This window comes from Podarcis filfolensis (assembly GCF_964270895.1).
Source record: "Podarcis filfolensis genome assembly, chromosome: 6".
Lineage (NCBI taxonomy): Eukaryota > Metazoa > Chordata > Lepidosauria > Squamata > Lacertidae > Podarcis > Podarcis filfolensis.
This window is the reverse complement of record NC_139609.1, coordinates 80,068,558-80,089,046: the sequence shown is the minus strand read 5'-3', so window position 1 is coordinate 80,089,046 and position 20,489 is coordinate 80,068,558. Positions and strand designations below refer to the sequence as shown.

Here is a 20,489-nt window from a genome sequence, read left to right as displayed (position 1 = left end):
ATTTTATCTGGGCTGTACCATGTCAGACTGCTCTCACATTATTGAATCTTCCTCCAAAGCCCACCCCCACTCCGTCCATATAAAATTAACTTGTCTGGGAGAAGGCTATGTTAGAACTCTTTCCTTTAACATCTAGTTTTTTTGAACATATGGATATATTTTTTTTTCATGGAAGAGCATTCATGTGAGTACCACTCCTTTCCCATATGACCTAGTATGAAAGCTCAGCATAGAATTTTTTTTACCAACCACAAGCCTGCAACCTATGTGGGTGTTATGTGGGGATTGCATCTAAAGCCAAAAGTGTGTATAGTCAAAATACATTGGGTTCAAATGGCAGGTGAGATTGCCAAAGTATTTTTTTCCTGGATGGCCCCCTTTTAATTTTTTTGCCAAGTATATAAAGCTGAACGAGCACAAATTAAATGTGTGTAAGTTGTGGGCTTACTGTAGTTTGGAAAACTGTAGGCGTCTTGCACAGGATGGTTGACAAGAATCTTCCTGAGAAAGTGACTCCCTGCTTTCCTCTTATGAGCCGTGGCACAATCAAATGAATTTATCATCTATGAGCTTCCTCAGATCTAACTTGATGCAGTCTTTTCTTGCTGACTAACAATCTAGAGTCTAGCCCTTTGTGTGGTACTCTCTGATGTATGTGTTTAAGGCCAACATTGTGTTTCTTTTTATTTGCAGGCCAACTTTTTAGTACTGCATCAAGTAAAAATCAAGGGCGTTTTCATACAGTTTTCATACATTAGTATCTGAAATACATGGTTCACTTTGTGTGTGTTGCATTAAATAACCTTAGTGTGAAAATAAGTATTGATCAGGGCTTTCACCCCACTGGACTTTTCCAATATGCAATAATTAGAACAATTTCTTCATACATTCTCCTCTGTAGTGTAAACTTGCAAGGGGCCTTTGTTTCCAAATAGGAGAGCCCTTCACTGAATAAAAACTTGGTTTTTTTTGTCAACTTGCATTGACATTGCACATTCTGCCTGGATGGAATTTATTTTCCACTTCTGTCAAAATAAAAGCAATGGCCTGGAGTTAACAAACTCTGTGCTTGAACACATCTGAAAAAATTCCAGTACTACTTATCTCCCTGCCTGCATAGCCTGTGGCAAAATGCGCATCTAGTCTTCACAGTTCACTACATAGCATGATTGTAAAGCATACCTAATTGATGTCTTTGGTGCCCTGTGTAGCATATGTGTGCTACCTTATTTCTCACTTCATGGTCCTTCTTGGTAGTGGCACCCCCACCCTAAAAAACTTCCTGCCCAGGGAGGCATGTCTAGCTAGTTTTGCCCATTTTCTAAAGGGTGAGAAGAGATGGACCTTCCTGCAGAGTATTGGCATTGCAGGTTGGCCCTTGTGGTCTCTTCCTGCTTTCACTAATTTTATTAAATTTCTTCACCTCAAAGCACACAAACCTGTTCCAGTGCATGTGAGTTTAAGCAAAAACAAAACAAAAACCTCTATGTATCACAAATCTAAAATACACAGCAATTGAGAAGCAATATACATAAGACACATTCTGTAGTGACCAGTGGCAAAGAAATAATTTTAAAAAGATTTTAGAACTTGTCTTCTTTCTGTAAAAGGGCTGTGACTAATTGAACCTTCGTTTTTCTTGCAGTGAACACCTACCTCTTCATGATGCAAGCCCAAGGCATCATGATTCGTGAAAACATGAGAACAATAGGAGCTCAGGTTTATGAACAGGTGGTCCGCAGTGCCTATGCCAAGAGGAACAGCAGTGGGAATGACTCAGGTATGTTTACTAAACCTTTCTCCTTAGGTAAAAAAGACCATCTCAGGTAGGAGTGGGGAACTTCCCTTTTCCTGACCTTATCCCAAGAAGCATTGAACAGCTTTTAGACACCGTAGACTGAAAGCTGTTGCATTGAGATTTCCAGTGGAACCAGTGTATGATAGTGGCATTTGTAAGGATACTGAAGTATCTTGTTTTCTATTTGAATATCTTGGATAGTAATCATCTGTGTTCCTGACTTGAATTTTAACCTTACAAGCTTTACTTTGATTCGATCACAGGGCTGTTACTAATATATAACACACTTCACTTAACTAACACCGTTTCTACTATGACCTGAATAAAATGCCTATATCCTATGTTTAATGAACTCACATATGGTGCCAGGAGTTCAGCTGCGCATTATAGCTCTCTTCTCAGCTGGGCATCTATTTAATACATTAGATCTGTCAGAGGTTTTTTTTCAAATGTTTCGCCTAGGATACACAGAATGTCCCAGGTTCAATCCCCGGCATCACCAGGCAGGGCTGGCAAAGATTACCTACCTGAAACCCTGGAGAGCTGCTGCCAGTCAATGTAGACAATACTGAGCAAGATGGACCAATAGTCTGGCCTAGTATAAGGCAGCTTCCTGTGTTTCTATGAAAAAAACCCAGAAGTGATTCTGCAGTTTATGCCATCTTCTGGATGGTTACCCAAGTCACTTAGTAGTCTTACCAGTAGCCCACTGCAGTGTTTTTGCCTGCTGATGACACAGTTGACACTCTTCTGTCTCAAATACATAGCCAAATAACATTTTTGATCACTGCTCATTGCTATATGAACAGTTCACACTGAATGAGCTAAAGTGGACAACACATTAGCCTTGCTTGCACATCATATTAAGTTATAGTACAGAACAAACATGGTTTTATATGAACCAGCCTCATGCTTGTGTATGCTTCTCAGTACTTCCCATGGTGCGCCTCCGTTTCTCCTGAAGTACCGCAGACAAAACAAGCCAGTCTAGCTGTGGGAACAAACTCAATAGTTTCTTTTCTGGACCTGGGCTCCATTTGTGGACCCTTAGAAGGATGCCTGTAGTCAGTTAAATAACAGTATCTCAACTTGAGTGCTCATTATCTACAAGAAGGTATAGCCTACCTTACCTTTAGGCCAAAAGCTCATTGGAGACCTGTTAGTTTGACTCATTCTGAAACCTAGGAAAAGCCATCTAGTTTCACTACATTCCCAGAACATTGAGCAAGTATGGGGAGAAGTAGGCTCATTGTTTCTGCAGTAACTGATGATGATGCAAAAAGCAAAGCAGATATACAACCAGAAAATTCTGTTTACCTTACATGTCTATTTGTTCAAAGTCCTAGACTGTTCAAATACTCTGAGCTGGAATTAGGTACTGCACTGGTCTTCTCATTGCTGTTAGTGTTATATTGAACCCCAAACCATCAAGCTTACATTCATAGAAATTGTCATCATTTTGGGCTGACACACAACCCTTGAATCACAGTTGGTTGCAAAATCAACTTGGTCTCATTTGTTCGGTATTGTTTGGCAATAATAATGTCATTTTAATTTCCATTTAACTACCACACCCAAGAGGTGGAAACTACTGCAGATTTTCTCTTTCTGGGAGGATAAATGAAGGAGGAGCTCTAAGATATGGATTTCCCTATGCATATGGGAAGAAGGAACCTTTAATAACCTTATACATCTGTCACAGTTTTTTTAGATTACACAACTAAGCCAGTCATCTTTGTAAATGCCAGTTGTCTCATTTTCCTAATGCTATTTTTAGATGGCTTGAGGAAGTTATGAAACCTGGCATGCAACCCAGGCAGTTGGTCCAAGGGTTCTTTGGTCCTAGGATGCACTATTGATGTTGTATTTTGGGAAGGACTGTCATCCAGCTACATTTGAATAATCCACATAAAAGACAAACAAGCTAAAACTTAGGAGAATGGTAGAATTGCAGTGAATATGAATGGAGTGAAGGTTTATCTTATTTATGGAAAGAGCATAAGAACGCTGCCAGATCAGGCCAAAGACCCTGTCTAGTCTAGTATCATGTTCTCACAATGGCCAGTCAGATGTCAATGGGAAACCTGGAGGCAGAACCTGAATGCAACAGCTCTGTGCAAGATCCCAGTAATTAAATGAAGCTTCTGCTAGTAGTAGTATATTGAACTCTCTAGCATTTTTCAGTGTGTTAGCAGGGAACCCTATGCTATACTAAAATAGTAACATTCATGAAAAGTATGATGAGTAGAACAAAGCAAGCAGAAATACAACATGTACTTGCCTGATTTTAATAGAAATTTGTTTATTTAAATATGGCAATGGCCATAACAAATAGGCATGATAAGCTGACTCATCCAGATGCTAATGGTGTCCTCTCGATTGTCATTGCTGATTTGCATGTCAGCTTCTGTTGTATTATGTTCCAATACAATAAGCTTTATGACTGCTGATCTTTATGGCATGAGTTGAAATGATGGAGGGGTAATTTTTAATGTTAGACTATAATTGCAATACCTTTTCTGTCTTAACTTTGCAGGCCCTACTGACTCACTTGATAGCTTGGGGCTAGTGAATTATTCCCTGAAAATGCAAATAAGCACTTGTGACTTGACATTTCATTTTTTTAAAAAAATGCTCTGTGAATTGTTCAACTGACTGGGGGGGGGGGAGGCATAACTTACAGCCCTTGGACAGAGATGGAGTTGGGGGGGGGAACCAAATAGATGGAGAAGATTAGGCAGAGAGGCACAAGGCTGTACCTGTGCTATTGTCCCCAGAAGAACCTTGGGACTTATTCCTGTTAAACCAAGAATACCATAACTGTGCATAGAATTTGCACAGCTTAAGATTCAGCTGCAGCATCGTGTAAAGCAAAATTTTTGTTTGAGCTAGGTGTCCGTAAGTGTCTTAGTAGGTTCTTGTGGTTGAAGGGAACAAGGCAGTTGTAGGAGTCTGGTTTAGGGGAGCAAAGCCTACCTGACCAGATTAGATTTGGGCAAAGGATAACAGCCAGAACAGTTATTACATAGTTGAATTAATTAACTCTGTGCATCACATTTTTTAAAACTAATAATGAAAACTTATTTTTCAAGGCACTGAGGTTGTACAAAATGAGAGATGCAGCATGACAAACCTTAGAATGAGTGGCTGGAATTTTTCAAATGTATGAGAGAACTGTATGGCTTCTCTGGGAAAACACTGTCAGCAGTGCCTTAGTTGCTTTATAGATTTGTAACCCATTAATAATTCCATAGTTTTATTGCTTAATATAGAATTAAATGCTAGGAACATGCTTATTTGTGTTGTATAGCACTTGATGGTGAAGAAGCGAAGTACTCTAAATCATGGGTAGGCAAACTAAATCCCAGGGGCCGGATGTGGCCCAATCGCCTTCTCAATCCAGCCTGCAGATGGTCCGGGAATCAGCATGTTTTTACATGAGTAGAACGTGTCCTTTTATTTAAAATGCATCTCTGGGTTATTTGTGGGGCATAGGAATTTGTTCATTCCCCCCCCCAAAAAAAATATAGTCCAGCCTCCCACAAGGTCCGAGGGACAGTGGACCGGCCCCTGCTGAAAAGGTTTGCTCACCCCTGCTCTAAATGTTGTGGTTAGCGACAGATATTGTTGATGAATAAAAGAGACTGCAAAGTTAATAGCCTAAATAGCACTCTTCTTTTCTCTCCTCCCACCTCCCAGATTATCCTCTTGATTTGAACCACAGTGAAACATTTCTGCAAACAACAACCTTTCTTCCCGAAGACTTTACATACTTTCCAAACCATACCTGCCCTGAAAGACTCCCTTCTATGAGTAAGTACCAAAGGACTTGCAGAACAATTTGCCTTACTTTCTCATCACTCCTTTCATTTCGTAGCCCCTCATCATCCTTATGGGCTTCAGAGCCAGTTGGATGAGTAAGTAGGAGGTACTCTTTATTTTCCTGGTGTATTTGAAGTCTTCATTGTTCTTCAAGAATTCTCAATTTTCTAGTAGTAATGAGTCCTTCACTGGTTGAGCGATTGAGAAGATTGTAACACTAATTCAGTCCAAAGATGAGATAGCATGTTCCATGTATTGCTGGTCTTAAAATACTCAGATTCAGACATGAACTCAGATAATGATGTTGAAGGACCAGGTTAGATGGACCAGGTTAGATACCACATTGAACATTTGCTATGTGAGTCTCTTAAAAACTTTAAATGCAAGCTGCTGCTATTATTATTATTATTATTATTATTATTATTATTATTATTATTACCCCACCTTTTTCCCTAATGAGATTCAAGATGGCTTACAGATAAAAACAAGTACAGCTAAAAACACAGAAAAATGTATCATTAAAATACAATTAAACAGAGATAGAATTTAAACTATATACATATACATATATAAAATCTGTTTAAAACATACCAACAAGCCATGAGAGGGATAAGGATTGTAACCATGATAAGTGCCTCCCATGTTGTTACCCTAAACCTGATGAGACAGTCTATCTGTTTAACACTTTACAGTTGAATTCAATGAAGACCAAATTCAAAGCATGGGTAGGCAAACTAAGGCCGGGGGGGCGGATCCGGCCCAATTGCCTTCTAAATCTGGCCCGTGGATGGTCCGGGAATCAGCGTGTTTTATTTAAAATGCATCTCTGGGTTATTTGTGGGGCCTGCCTGGTGTTTTTACATGAGTAGATGTGTGCTTTTATTTAAAATGCTTCTTTGGGTTATTTGTGGGGCATAGGAATTCGTTCATTCCCCCCCCCCCCACAAAAAAATTAGTCCGGCCCTCCACAAGGTCTGAGGGACAGTGGACCGGACCCTTGCTGAAAAGGTTTGCTGACCCCTGATTCAAAGTGTTGAACTTCAGCTGCATCATTCCTTTACTATGAGAAGTCAACGTTCTACAAAACATATTAAGCACACCTCAAAATCAATTATAACCCCATATATATATAGAAATCAATTGCTTTTGACATACTGGGAGTTATGAAAATGTAAGAATTGAATTGTGCAGCAATATAATGGGGTAAAGAAATTCAAGAATTGTAAAAGCATATTCTCAATCGGAGCTGTACTTGTTTTTTCTCATAACCTGCTTTTTAACTATGTACGCAGAGGGCCCTATTGATGTAAATATGAGTGAAATCAGTATGGAAGAGATCCACCAATTCTTCTCTCAAGACCCTGCTATCAAACTAGGAGGCCACTGGAAGCCTAAAGACTGTTTGCCTCGTTGGAAGGTAATCTAAAGACAGGGAAAGCTGAAGCTTATCTTTCCCAAACAATAGTATTATTATACCATAAGGAAAATAATAGGCTTGCATAGCTAACTTACATCCAATTCCTGCAGAAAATGAAAAATACTTTTCCCTTTGTTTTTTAAAGAAACAGACTTCCAAAGTGCCTGCACAAAATCCCTCAGATGTATCTGCCCCCAGTTTTGGGAGGCTTAATACACTCTGGAGGGACTGTTGAGCTTGCACATTTAATCTACTTCTGTGAAAAGAAAACAAGTTGTAGCCATTTTACATTCCCCATTATAGTAACGGGGGATGGGGAAAAGAGCCTCCTTTTTAACACATCTAATTTAGTCCTGAAGAAGAAATTAGTTTAGAAAGGACTGTTTTCCACAGCTATAGATATTCTGGTGGGTGCACACCCGTACAAACTTTCTCTTTCTCGGGTTATATGAATTGCACAGTCTAGCCTGGTCTATGTTGTTAAATGTGTACCTGTGGCAGCTGAAGCTTTCTGTTGTTGTGTAAAAGAATTAAATAGGTTCAGACCATCCTGCTCCCTAACATGGAGCTGTCTGGTCATGTCTTTAATATTCTGAAATCCCTGTTTGTAACTCTTGAGTACAGTCATACCTCGGGTTGGATGCGCTTCGGGTTGAGTGCGTTCGAGTTGCGCTCCGCGGCAACCCGGAAGTAACGGATCTGGGTTTCACCGCTTGCACATGTGCAGACGCTCAAAATGACGTCACGTGCATGCGCAGAAGCGACGAAAAGCGATGTGTGCACATGCAGACGTGCCATCGCTAGTTATATTTGCTTCTGGATGCAAACGGGGCTCCGGAACGGATCCCATTCGTATCCAGAGGTAAGACTGTACATAACAAAAGTTTGAATTGCAGCAGGCTTTAAAACGCTAGAAGGATTATGAAATCCTGGTTCAAATTCTCAAGGGATGAGGATAGTTTAGCCAGTTGCCCATTCTTGCAGATTTTATTATTGAAGATTGTATCCATTTGATTTACATACCCTAACCTATTGGTATTGGGGGACATCAACATCCATGCTGATGCCACTCCCTCCTCACAGGCTCTGGACCTGGTGTCTTCCATGGCGACACTAGGGCTCTCCCAGTTTGTTTCAGGCCCCACACATCAAGCAGGCCACACGCTGGATTTGATCTTTGGCATAGATCTTTGGTATAGATGTGATCATGTCTCCTTCGATGAAGGTGCCATGGTCTGATCACTACGCTCTGAAAGCCAGGATTGACTTTCCACCCCCACCCTGCTTAGATGTCGAGCCAATTTGGGCTCGCCCGCAGAGGCTGATGGACCCTGATAGATTCCGTCAAGCCTTGCGGGACCTTGCTCCCCCTGGCAACACATTGACTGAGCTTGTTGAGGGCTGGAATATCCAGCTCCTGGTAGCCATCGATGAGATCACACCTAAGCGCCCTCTGCGACCCCGCAGAAACCGGGCTCCCTGGTTTACTGCGGAGCTTCGGAAAATGAAGTGGGACCTCAGACGGCTAGAGCGAGTATGGCGGGGTGGCCGTGACGGAGCCTCAAGAACATCTTATAGGGTTTTTATGAAAACCTATGAGATGGCAGTGAAGGCCGCTAAGAAGTCTTACTTCTCGGCCTCCATTGCCTCCGCTAGCTCTCGCCCAGCGCAATTATTTAGTATAATTAGGTCTTTAACGTCCCATGAAGGACAGCCAAATTTAAATAACAATCTGACACACAGCTGTGAGGCATTTGCGAGCTTTTTTGCGGAGAAGGTCCTGTTGCTCCGCCATGACCTCCCTGCCAATTTGGATACAATAAAGGAACTGGAGGCCCCTCGACTGTCCTCTGGTCCAGTATTGGACCACTTTGACCAGATATCCCCAGCCGATGTGGACAGACTCCTCCGAGCTGGAAAGCCCACCACCTGTCCTCTTGACCTGTGCCCGTCTTGGCTGATTAGAGCGTGTCCAGACGAGGTGCGGGCCCCCCTGGGGGATATCATCAATTTGTCCCTTGGCACCAGGATATTTCCAGTGGAATTGAAGGAGGCAGTGGTGCGCCCGCTCTTAAAGAAAACATCATTAGATCCCTTAGATCTATCCAATTACCGCCCGGTTTCGAATCTTCCATTCCTGGGTAAGGTGATTGAGAGAGAGGTTGCTGAACAGCTTGGTAGGTATCTGGATGAAACATCGGCTCTGGATCCATTCCAGTCCGGCTTCCGCACTGGTCATGGGACCGAGACGGCTCTGGTCGCCCTAACAGATGATCTCCGCAGGCAGCTGGATCGAGGCGGGTCGGGGCTGCTGATTCTTCTAGACCTGTCAGCAGCCTTCGACATGGTTGATCACGAATTCCTGGACCACCGCCTTGCCAACGTGGGGATCCAGGGCACAGTCCTTCAATGGCTGCGCTCGTTTCTCTCTGGTCGGGGACAGAGGGTGGCGCTTGGGGGGGGGAATTGTCACCGCGCCACTCCTTGGTGTGTGGAGTGCCTCAGGGTGCGATACTCTCCCCGATGCTTTTTAACATCTTTATGTGCCCCCTCGCCCAGCTTGTCCGGAGTTTTGGGCTGGGTTGCCATCAGTATGCCAATGACACCCAACTCTATCTGTTGATGGATGGCCATCCTGACTCGGCCCCAGACACACTGACCAGATGTTTGGAAGCTGTGGCTGGATGGTTACGTGGGAGCCGGTTGAAGTTAAATCCTTCGAAGACAGAGGTCCTCTGGCTGGGACGGGACGATATGGGATTGGGGGGGCAACTCCCATCTCTTGCGGGGGTGCAATTAGTGCCAGCACCGTCCGTTAAGAGTTTGGGTGTAATCTTCGATACCTCCCTCTCTATGGAGGCGCAGATTACAGCTATAACAAAGGCGGCATTTTTTCATCTCCGCCAAGCTAAGCAGTTGGCTCCTTATCTCTCTCGCCCTGACCTAGCCACTGTGATCCACGCAACGGTCACCTCCAGACTGGATTATTGTAACTCGCTCTACGTGGGGCTGCCCTTGAGACTGACCCAGAAACTCCAGCGGGTGCAGAATGCCGCGGTGAGACTCCTTATGGGGTCTTCGCTGTGAGATCACATTCATCCAGTACTATACCAGCTGCACTGGCTCCCGGTAGAGTACAGGATCAGGTTTAAGGTGCTGGTTTTAACCTTTAAATCCCTATACGGCCTAGGACCCTCGTACCTACGGGACCGCCTCTCCTGGTATGCCCCACGGAGGAACCTACAGTCTGCAAATAAAAACATCCTGAAGGTCCCAGGCCTCAGAGAGGTTAGGCTGGCCTCAACTAAAGCCAGGGCTTTCTCGGCTGCGGCTCCAATCTGGTGGAACGTTCTGTCACAAGAGACTAGGGCCCTGCGGGACCTGACATCTTTCCGCAAGGCCTGCAAGACAGAGTTGTTCCACCAGGCCTTTGGTCAGGGTCCAGCCTGACTCCCTCCTCTGGCAACCTGCACAGAATTTTGCTTAATGGTTGCCATTAATTTGATTTTAATTAATTTTTATAATGAAATGTTTTTAGAATGTTGGATTATTTGATTGTTTGATTATTTGATTGTTGTTAGCCGCCTTGAGCCCAGCTTCGGCTGGGGAGGGCGGGATATAAATAAAAGTTATTATTATTATTATTATTATTATTATTATTATTATTATTATTATTACATGTCCTTGGTGTTTTGTGCTGGTAGCCTGTGAACCGATAAAGTTTAGGTTGCTTCCAAGATCTAGAAAGAACTAATGGTCATTTTTTTTTTGTCTCTAGGTGGCAATCCTTATCCCATTCCGCAACCGTTATGAGCATCTGCCAGTCCTCTTTAGACACCTTATTCCAATGCTGCAACACCAACGTTTACAGTTTGCATTTTATGTTATTGAGCAAGTAAGTTAGTTTGTGTGTATTGTTGCCCCCCATCTAATTTCTCTTCAGAAGAACATACATTGAAATAAGATGACCTAGTAATGGTTTTGTTTCCAAAATATGCATTGAGAGAAAGACAGTAAACTGTGCTTTCCATAGGGCTCTTGCATACTGTATTAAATCCCTAAAATGTGCCTAGAATGTGCCTGCAGTTAGTGATGCCAAAATACATGCCATGTTAGCTTTCCCCGTGTGGTAGTGAATGTCCTCTTTCTGTGATCAGCAGTTGGGACCCAAATACTACTTCACTTTACCCTGTAATCAGTCCAGCAGGTTTTTATGAAACCTCTCGAAACATGTACCATTAAACTTAAATTATTTTCTGGTGTCACACTTTGCTCTGAAAACTGATGTAATCATCCCGTAAGTTCTTTTTAGCTGATATTGCTGATTTTGGCCTTGGTTTTGAAATGAACTTTTCATATTAAATTGCTGTGCAGCAGTGAAATGCTCCTATAACTAAACTCTCTGCAAGTAACTGAGATACCATTTTTTATTTGCCATGCTGCCCTTAAAGGTGCATGTGAACTCCTCAGGGCTTGGCACTAGTAGTTCTTAGCCTATGCGACTGAAAAAGACAAGTGTGATAAATTGCCCCATGTTTATTTAGCAAGCAGAATTTATTGGGGAGGCAAGAAAAGGAAGAAAATTGTCGAAGTAATTGTCAAGCTGAAGTAAATTGCAGTTACTCTAGTTGTTCATCCAATCTGGGAGGTAATTAACTGTTAGAAAGTAAGTATATATATCTGTAGTGTATTTATGAGACCTGTAGAGCTTCTAGCCCCCAGGCTGCAGAAAATGACCAGGCCACAAATCCAAACTGGCCAGTCTGTGTAGTATTGGGCAAATGGGATATAGAAGAAACCTAACCTGTTCAAGCAGTGTTGCAAGTTAATTCCAAAAGCCCTTACATCTTTTGTATACCTTCTAAATATTTTTCTGCCTTGATTTACATTGTATTTTTCTTCAGGTCTTTCCTGAAATTAGTTCTAAGCAGTTATTCTATGAAAAAGAGAGACAGTTACTTATCCCTAGCTACTCATTGTGTTTTTCTAACAAAATTTTCTGTCAGCCTGAGCCACATGGTTGGTTTATTTAGCTCAAAATTGTCCTAGTGTGCAGCAGATTTCCAGGATCTCAGTCAGAAGTATTTACCAACACCTAGTCCCTGAATTTCTATTCACTGGAGATGATTGGGATTGAACCTGAAACCTTGTAAAGCATGAACTCTGCCAATTTGCTGTAGTCCTCACACTGGCAATTGATGAGATATAGCTGAGTGGTACAACATAGGATTTGCATCCCTAAAGTTCCTGGTAGGGATGGACACATCAGGGTTTTTTCCAGTCAATGTCGATTTCACACATGTACATGTGGAAGTCTGTTCACTTTTTGCACAATCTGTGATTTAAAAAAGAAAAGAAAAATATGTATTTAAAATTGTATTAAATCCATAAATATGTATTCTTTTGCAACATATTTAAATATATTTATCTCAATATACGCATTTCTAATTTTATCCCAAAACACCCACCTTTTTTTTACATGTTTCATTTTTTTTGAGCTGAAAACCGTTGCAAAATTTTGAGAATCTGTATTCTGATCCATGCATTATACTAAGTGATATGAATTAGGTCAGCACTTAAATGTGAACCAGAATTCTCCATCTCTAGTGTTGTAAACAAATGAATGAACACATGTAATTAATTTGTTGGGATTCTCTCTCAGGCTGGTAACCAACCCTTTAACCGCGCCATGCTCTTCAATGTTGGCTTTCGGGAAGCAATGAAGGACTTGGACTGGGATTGTTTAATCTTCCATGATGTGGACCATATACCTGAAAATGACCGTAACTATTATGGATGTGGGCAGATGCCAAGACACTTTGCAGCAAAGCTGGATAAATATATGTATCTGTAAGTAACTACAATCATGTGCTTTACTTTTCAAGTTAAAATGGTTAAAGTAAGCAGAGGCAGACACTTCTGTGTCAGTTTGCATCCTAGAAAAGTGCTATTTATGACAGGCAATGAAAAGGAAGCCAAATTTGTTCTTACCTGTATTAAGTTCTGTTCATAGTAACCTTGACTGAAACTTCTTTTTATACAGCCTCCCTTACAATGAGTTCTTTGGAGGAGTGAGTGGCTTAACAGTGGAACAGTTTAAAAAAATCAATGGCTTTCCAAATGCCTTCTGGGGCTGGGGCGGAGAAGATGATGACCTTTGGAACAGGTAAACTGCATGCAAAATAGGTGGGAGGGGGTGCATTACATGCAAGTTCTAATTGTGTTATGACTCCCCCATAGGCTATCCAATTCCCACTGTGCCAGATAAATAACAAGAATTATGATATAAAATATTGTGGCATGGGGGTTAGGGCTGGCTTAGCTTTGGAATGTTTGAGGATTGGTGACTCTTCTTCTGGGACACACACCTATCTTGGCAGTATAAGCTGCCCATAGGCATTGCCCATTTCCCTTCTGTGTAATTTGGCCATGTTCCCGTGACTTCCAGTCTTTCAGAGTAACATTTAGACAACTCCCACCCCCCTCTGCATGAATTTTAAGGAAGATCTTCCAGGATCTGTAACATTTTTATATCCTGTGGGATGGGTTTTCTTTACTTAGCAGTTCTGGATGGGGTGGTGGGCTGCTCTGTCTCAGGGTCACACGCTTGCTTCTCTCCCCCCTCCCCCGATTGCCCATTGTATTTCCTAACTAAAGTATGATGTGCAGTTAAGTGTTTGACCTGCACATGGTGTAAATATGATCATTTTGGTTACATAAGATTGTCAGGAGCACTAGCTTACAAACCATATTGTGGGGGTTATTGCTCAGATCGTGCAGTCCTGGCAAATGTTGAAGTCAAAAATGCTAAAAAGTTTTTCTCTTTCCTCTTTCCCCTCCAGAGTGCACTATGCAGGCTACTTGGTGACTCGGCCAGAAGGAGATACAGGGAAATACAAGTCTATTCCTCATCATCACAGAGGAGAAGTGCAGTTTTTAGGAAGGCAAGTCAAATTTTATCAGAGAAATACTCATGATAGTACAGATTTCCTGGCACTTCACGCATGTGTCTGTTGCTAACCTGTCTGATCTCAAACACTAAAACTCTGCCACCTTAAAAACTAAGGGTGGAGTCAAGTGACTTAAAAGCTTCTAGTGTGATACTTTAAACCATATATGGGGTGTTGTTGCTTACATTCTTCAACATCATTCTCCAGCACCATAGTTAAGCTTGGTATAATCACACTTCTTCAGAAATGTATGTGGATCTGAAGCTTCGTTGTCTGGTGTTACAGATTATATTGGCTTGCACCTCTGTGATTCCTTAGCATTTGAATCCATGCTTAGCCATCCTGAGAGATGCAGATGATTTTAGCATATAGCTGACGTGTTATGTCTATCACAGAAATATATGTAGTGGCACTAGGAACTTCCATTGTGCTGGATCAAACCTACCAACCCAGACATTCATATACAATTACCTTGTGTCTCAATTCCAGAAATCACATTGGTTGCCCAATTAATGTAAATAGAATAAAAATACCTTGCTCAGCCCTTGCCCAAACCTGCCCAATATTTCAATTGGATTACCAAGATTGAAGATTCTGGATTCTTGTGCAGAGCTCAACCAGCCCTGTAACATCACCAGAAACGTCAGTATGCCAGCTGCAATAAAATTAATTTCAGCTGTGCATGTATAAAATGCAACTTCTGATCATGGACAATCCACGTGATTTTTTTCCCCCACGCCTCACTGAAATATAGCTATGCCATTATTTTGCTATACATATTCATTGCATGGGACTTGGGCAGAAGAAGCTGACACACTAATTTATATTGACTAATTTATATTGAAGGCTAATAGCTCAATGGAGCATCTGATTTGCATGTAGACGTATAATTTTCAATCCCCAGCATCTCCGTGTAAGTCTGGGAGACACCCATTGTCTGAAACCCTGGAGAGCTGCTGCCAGTTGGTATAGATAGTATTAAGCTAGATGGACCAATGGTCTGATTCTGTACAAGGCAGCTTCATGGGTACAAACCCAGCAGCCATTGCAATACTTGACAGAGGCTCATATGGTTTTCTCTGCCTTAGCAAGGCTTGCCACAAATGAGGATTTACTAATGCTTTCACTTGGGAAATATGTTTCTCTTATTTTATTCTAAAACATGCCTCTGCTACTTTATTCTGAACCATGACATTCAGAAATCTAAAAGCGATCCAAGCACTTAAATGTAAATAACTTGATGAGTTCAGTATTCTCCACTTGAATGAGGCTTTCCCCACCCCTTTCCACAAACAGGCAGCTAGATATTTTGTACATTTGCTTTAAGAAAAAGATGTTGAGGATGACTTGGCAACTTTGTCGGTAGTGGCTATTCTTGCAGGATAATGCCAATTGCTATTAAATAACAGAAATTGTGATAAAGAAGTAAACAGGAAATTTTTAAGTGTTATACAGTTTGTGTGTGTATAATTTATTTATTTGAATAATAAATGCCAGTTTCCTAACAAAAATTACAATAAAAACACAAATAGCATGTCAATTCAAGGTAAAAACTTCAAGTTCCAAAATAGGAATGACATCTGCCAGACCGTTGGCAAGGAGTTCCAAAGGGCAGAGCCTGCCACACTAAAGGCTCAGTCCCTGGTGAAGGCTGGCTGAACATAAAGATGATGGGGGACAACCAAATGTGTCCTAACAGAAGATCTCTGTGATAGAGATGGAGTGTAAGGGATCGGGAAGTCCTTAAGGTACAGGCAACTCCCCATTGGTGTGCAATTGACACATGTACGACCACTGACACACCCAACATTTTTGGCAGGGCAGGGGGGCTTACATCCTGCAGAAACGTGTGGTTCCTCGGAATGCAACTCCTGAGTAAATGGGCAGTTGCCTGTACTTGGGGCCTAAGGGTTTTTTTGTTTTGTTTTTTTAATGGCTATGTGAATTAACACAAGAATCTTGGCCTGGTAGCAAATAGGCAACTAGTACAGTTCTTTCAGCAAATGAGTGGCATATTGTTGGTAACCTGCTCCTGTGTGTAGGCGTGTCCATTGCATTCTGCACTTCTTGCAGCTTCCAGATCAGATACAAGGGCAGTCCTGCATAAAGCACACACACACACATATTGTATGTGTATTGCAGCATGCTCTCTAAATTAACTGCACACTCAAGCATAGAATGAGTCTGCAGTGCATGTTCTGGGCTGTTTTCCAATCTCTCCTTTGCCTTGATGAGCCATTTGATGCATTATTTCACTTAACTTCCCAGCTTTCATTCTGCTGCTGCAGTTGGCAGGCAGAGATTGTGTGTAACATTTAAAGTCAGAGTAGCCATGAATTAAACCTGCCTGCAGGTAATGTCCCTCAACTTAGCAGCCTTTCCTCTCTAACTCCAAATATGTGGGACAGAGCGTCACTGAAGTCCAGCTCGATCAGTCCAGAAGCCCATCTAGTTCAAGTTCCTGTTTCTCACCATGATGCCTATGGGAAGCCCATTGGAGAGTGGCCGCTCTGCACATGACTTCAGAGCTAAGCCCTGGCCTTGAAAATAGCCCCAGGCTATATTAAACTCTCATGAGGATTTGCCCCAATTAACAAATCTGCAGCATGGTTCAAAGAGGTGTTTGGAGGAGCATAGCCAAATCGTTCAATCACAAGTCCTAGGTGGGGGTAGTCAACATTCTTTCATCTGATTGCTTAACAACAGCGATGAAGTATTTTTACTGTCTTTAGCAATAGTGCTGCCTGGTCAAAATAGTGCTGTCTAGTCAAAGTGCTGCCTGGTCAAAATAGTGCTGTCTAGGTCAAAGCCCTAGAGATGTATCTCTGCACTGTTTTATAACTTTCTTTAGGTATGTCAGATTGACTTACTTTTTCTAAATGAAAGCTAAGAACATAGGGCTCTGGGCCTGGTATTTGTGGCAGCCCTGTACACAATATAGAAAAATGGAAAGCAGCAGTCTTGCAGTTGTGCAGAATAGATTTTTTTAGGAGGTTAGGCTTGAAAATAAATTATGTTGCATTTCATGCCACAATATGTCTGATGCAAATCTAATTGCAAATTAAAAATATTTCTCAGTGTGCTTTTTGAAATCCCAGTTTCCTACTTATGATCATTACTTTCTGAATGGTTTTAATATGTTTAGGGACAGAAGTCTATCGTACTAAGCATCCTATTAGTAGAAATACACTAATTTCTCTCTTCAATTTTGAATATTTACCTTAATGTCTCCCAACTTTTTATTCCAATAGGTATGCACTGCTGAGGAAGTCCAAAGAGAGGCAAGAATTAGATGGCCTCAATAACTTGAACTACTTTCCAAATGTTACATATGACGCCTTGTATAAAAACATAACTGTCAACCTGACGCCAGAGCTGGCTCTGGTGAATGAATACTGAGAAGATGAAAAGAAGAAAACATATTATTTTGTAGGTATCTCTTGGACAAGAAAAATCTTGTGTCTAATGAAGGATCACAGTAATTTTGAAGAATAATACTCCACGCACACAGATCGTCAGATTATAAACTCACTCAAGACTGTGCAGCGAGCTTGGACTTCACTTGCTTTTTGATTTCTCTTTTTAAAGAACAGTGATGTGACCTGCTGCTTTTGTTCCAGCATTCCATCTCCTTAATCTTCAATACCAAACTGTGACGCCATTGGCTTTTTGACTTTGGGTGCCAGAAGCTTACCTGGAGGCAATGACCCTAATGGGAGATGAACTGCTACTTAACAATGATATCATTCTTCTACATTTGTGTTTCTATTGGTTTTTTTTAACTGAACTGCTTGAAGACTATATACTGTATATAAATATATATACATACACACACAACAGAATCACTTCTTAAAGAAGTGCAGGTGTAAATAAGCTTGTAGAAATTGCGTTTTTTATAACTATTTTATGATCCCGAACTGAAGCTGAAGGTTTACAACATAAGATAATTTATGTAAGCCCCCACCTGTGCAAACACTTCAGAACATCAGATGACATTCATGTGAGTAATTTTCTTCAGAGCTACTTACCTGTCTGTTTGCAGGTTTGGGACTCTGCTAGTAAGTTACGAAGCTTAACAAATGGAAGCCATAGCAGTGCTTATTTGGGGGGTGGAATCTGACTTTGGAAGTAGGGATTCCATTCATTAATGAACAAAGACCAGTCTCGTGCATTTTGTGGTTGGATAGCCTTTCCAAATTTTATGCTGATTGATCACATTCTGCCATATATCTCATAGTGGAAGCTAAACACAGGAAGAAATGCTTCTAAATCAGCTTCGCCTTTGCAAGGGACAGGTTCTCCAAAAAGTTGTAGGTCGTCACTCACCCCTCATATCCACACATTTTTGGTTCAGACTAAGTTTGCAAAGTCTACAGTGATTCCTGTAATTGAACTTTGGGCGTGGGGAAGTTATAGTATTTTGATATATTTATTGTGTAAATGAAACTGTACACTGAACTAATCTAGGTTAAAATTGTAGGTTAGAACTCTTGGTTATTACAGTTAACTGAGAAGGTGTTGCACAAGTACAAATACTGTGATAAATATATCCAGACTCCAAATCATAATTAAAAGAATGAAGGGCATTGAGATTAGTTCAGGGGGGCAGATTGTGAGTCTCTGTGACACAGGTGCTTGGTCCATATCCTTCATTCAGTTTCACAGATGTGGTTTTTGTTTAAATGGGCATCTTAGATTTGTGCCTTTTTGTTTCATTTTTCAAAAACTAATCCACCTGTTCATACTGTATGTACAAACTTTTTTTTTTTTTTACTAGGGCTTATAACCCTGGTAAATGTCTTCTTGGATTGCTCTAATATATATTTATAGACGCAGATTGTGAGTACTTAACCTGAGAAGTACTTTAATTTCTTTTATTGCATTGTTGCCTTCAATTTGTTTAACTTGCATAGTTTACACTTAGTTTCTTTGGTTCGGTGGATGTATGATCCCCATATACATTTGTTGTGGGTGTGACTGACCAAGCCTATTTTCTTACGTCTCAAAAGAGTTATGAAAGTGTGTGTGTGTGTGTGTGTGTGCGTGCTCGCACGTGTGTTTGTGTCTGTCTTATCAGCCCATATGAAAGGCAGCAAGTCTGCTCTTGAGAATGCTGGTAAGTGTGCTTTAAAATATTTCATAAGGGGAACCCTTCATGGCTGCTGCAGAGGTAAGGATTTGCGTGTCTTTTTATTTTTTTATGGCACATATAGCAATAAAGACTTCTAAATTTTGACTTTTTTCAGATGTGGATAAGACACATACCCTTTTCTTGCTTGTCTTTCTTTTTTTTTTAATCTAGAAAACAACATCTTTATTTAATGGTGCTTCAGTTGAGGAATGTATTTTCAAAATGTCTGAATTCACCATCACATCTACATATACCCGAATAGATATTGGTCTGTGTGGCATTTCAAATCCTCAAGCTTTTGAGTAGATTGCCATCCCTCTAGAACCCCTATTCTTGAACAAGAAAAGGAATTACCTCTGCTCAGAAAGGCATTAAAGATTAGCATGAAAGGGTCAGTTTTACTCCTTAATCAATGGCTTTTGGTTTATTTTGTTCTTTCCAATCAAGTTGTTTTATTTTCCTCTTTTAAAATGTGGAATATCTTTGAAATGTGCACTGTTATTCTTATCAGCTAAGTCAAATACTATATAGTAAATGTAATTGTTGAAAACATAAATGTCAAGCGCATGTGATGTTATAGTGTAAAAGAAAATCATTTTAAAAACTGTACATACTTTGGCAGCTGAAATTTCAACAAGGCCAGTGCTCCCCATCTCTATCAGCACGGTTGGCTAACACTGCTGGGGGCAGAACACTATGATAAAAATGCGTGTTATTTTTTTTTGTATGAGCCATGTGGGTCTTTATTTGCTAAAACATTTGTTTTAAAGCCACCACATTTTGTAAAAACAGCTCCTCTTCTTGAAAGAGTTTACCAGCTGAGCAACCACCATGCATTTCCAAACACCTGCTCGGAAAAGGTAGCATTGAACAACATGTAGCTTCCTTCCATCCTATTGTTTGAGCTTGCTCTTATGTTTTCTATGAGGTGCCAGGGGTACATTTTTGCACTGAAATCTATAGTGTTTTAAAACACACACAATTTTCAGCAAAGCAATCCTTTGTGTCATTACATTTATTTACCCATGTGTTTGTACATTTTTGTATGTTAATTTATGAATGATTTTTTCAGTAAAAAGAATACATATTCAAGAACCAAGAGACTATTGATGTCACATTATTTATCAAAACAATGTTTAACCTGCAGGTTCTATGTAGCACAAACCACAGACAAGCCTTAAATGTACAGTTTAGTTGAAACAACTTGCCAGATAGCTATTTTTTAAAAGTCAACTTTTTTCAATCTTCTCCACCCCCACCCCCGCATTACATTCCATGAGATAGCATCTGAACTTTGAACATTATAATCACTGAAGACGGCCAACCTGTTTCTGTTAGAAAGAACATGTGCACACTCTTACTGCCCCTTAT

At 40.9% G+C, this 20,489-nt stretch overlaps 1 protein-coding gene across 3 annotated transcripts in view; it reads left to right on the top strand.

Moving 5' to 3' along the window:
• B4GALT5 (beta-1,4-galactosyltransferase 5) overlaps positions 1-20,213 on the top strand; it is a 58,235-nt gene extending 38,022 nt beyond the window's left edge. For 2 of the 3 annotated variants that reach the window (XM_083618996.1, XM_083618995.1), the window contains exons 2-9: positions 1,646-1,780; positions 5,498-5,611; positions 6,913-7,037; positions 10,816-10,932; positions 12,700-12,887; positions 13,081-13,203; positions 13,880-13,981; positions 17,239-20,213. In XM_083618996.1, the coding sequence (XP_083475122.1) occupies positions 1,646-1,780; positions 5,498-5,611; positions 6,913-7,037; positions 10,816-10,932; positions 12,700-12,887; positions 13,081-13,203; positions 13,880-13,981; positions 17,239-17,386 (1,052 nt within the window). In that variant the 3' untranslated portion in view covers positions 17,387-20,213. Of the gene's footprint in view, positions 1-1,645; positions 2,728-2,784; positions 5,612-6,912; positions 7,038-10,815; positions 10,933-12,699; positions 12,888-13,080; positions 13,204-13,879; positions 13,982-17,238 lie in introns of all 3 variants that reach the window. The other variant, XM_083618997.1, reaches the window with a different exon arrangement.
• The last annotated feature ends 276 nt before the right edge of the window (positions 20,214-20,489 follow it).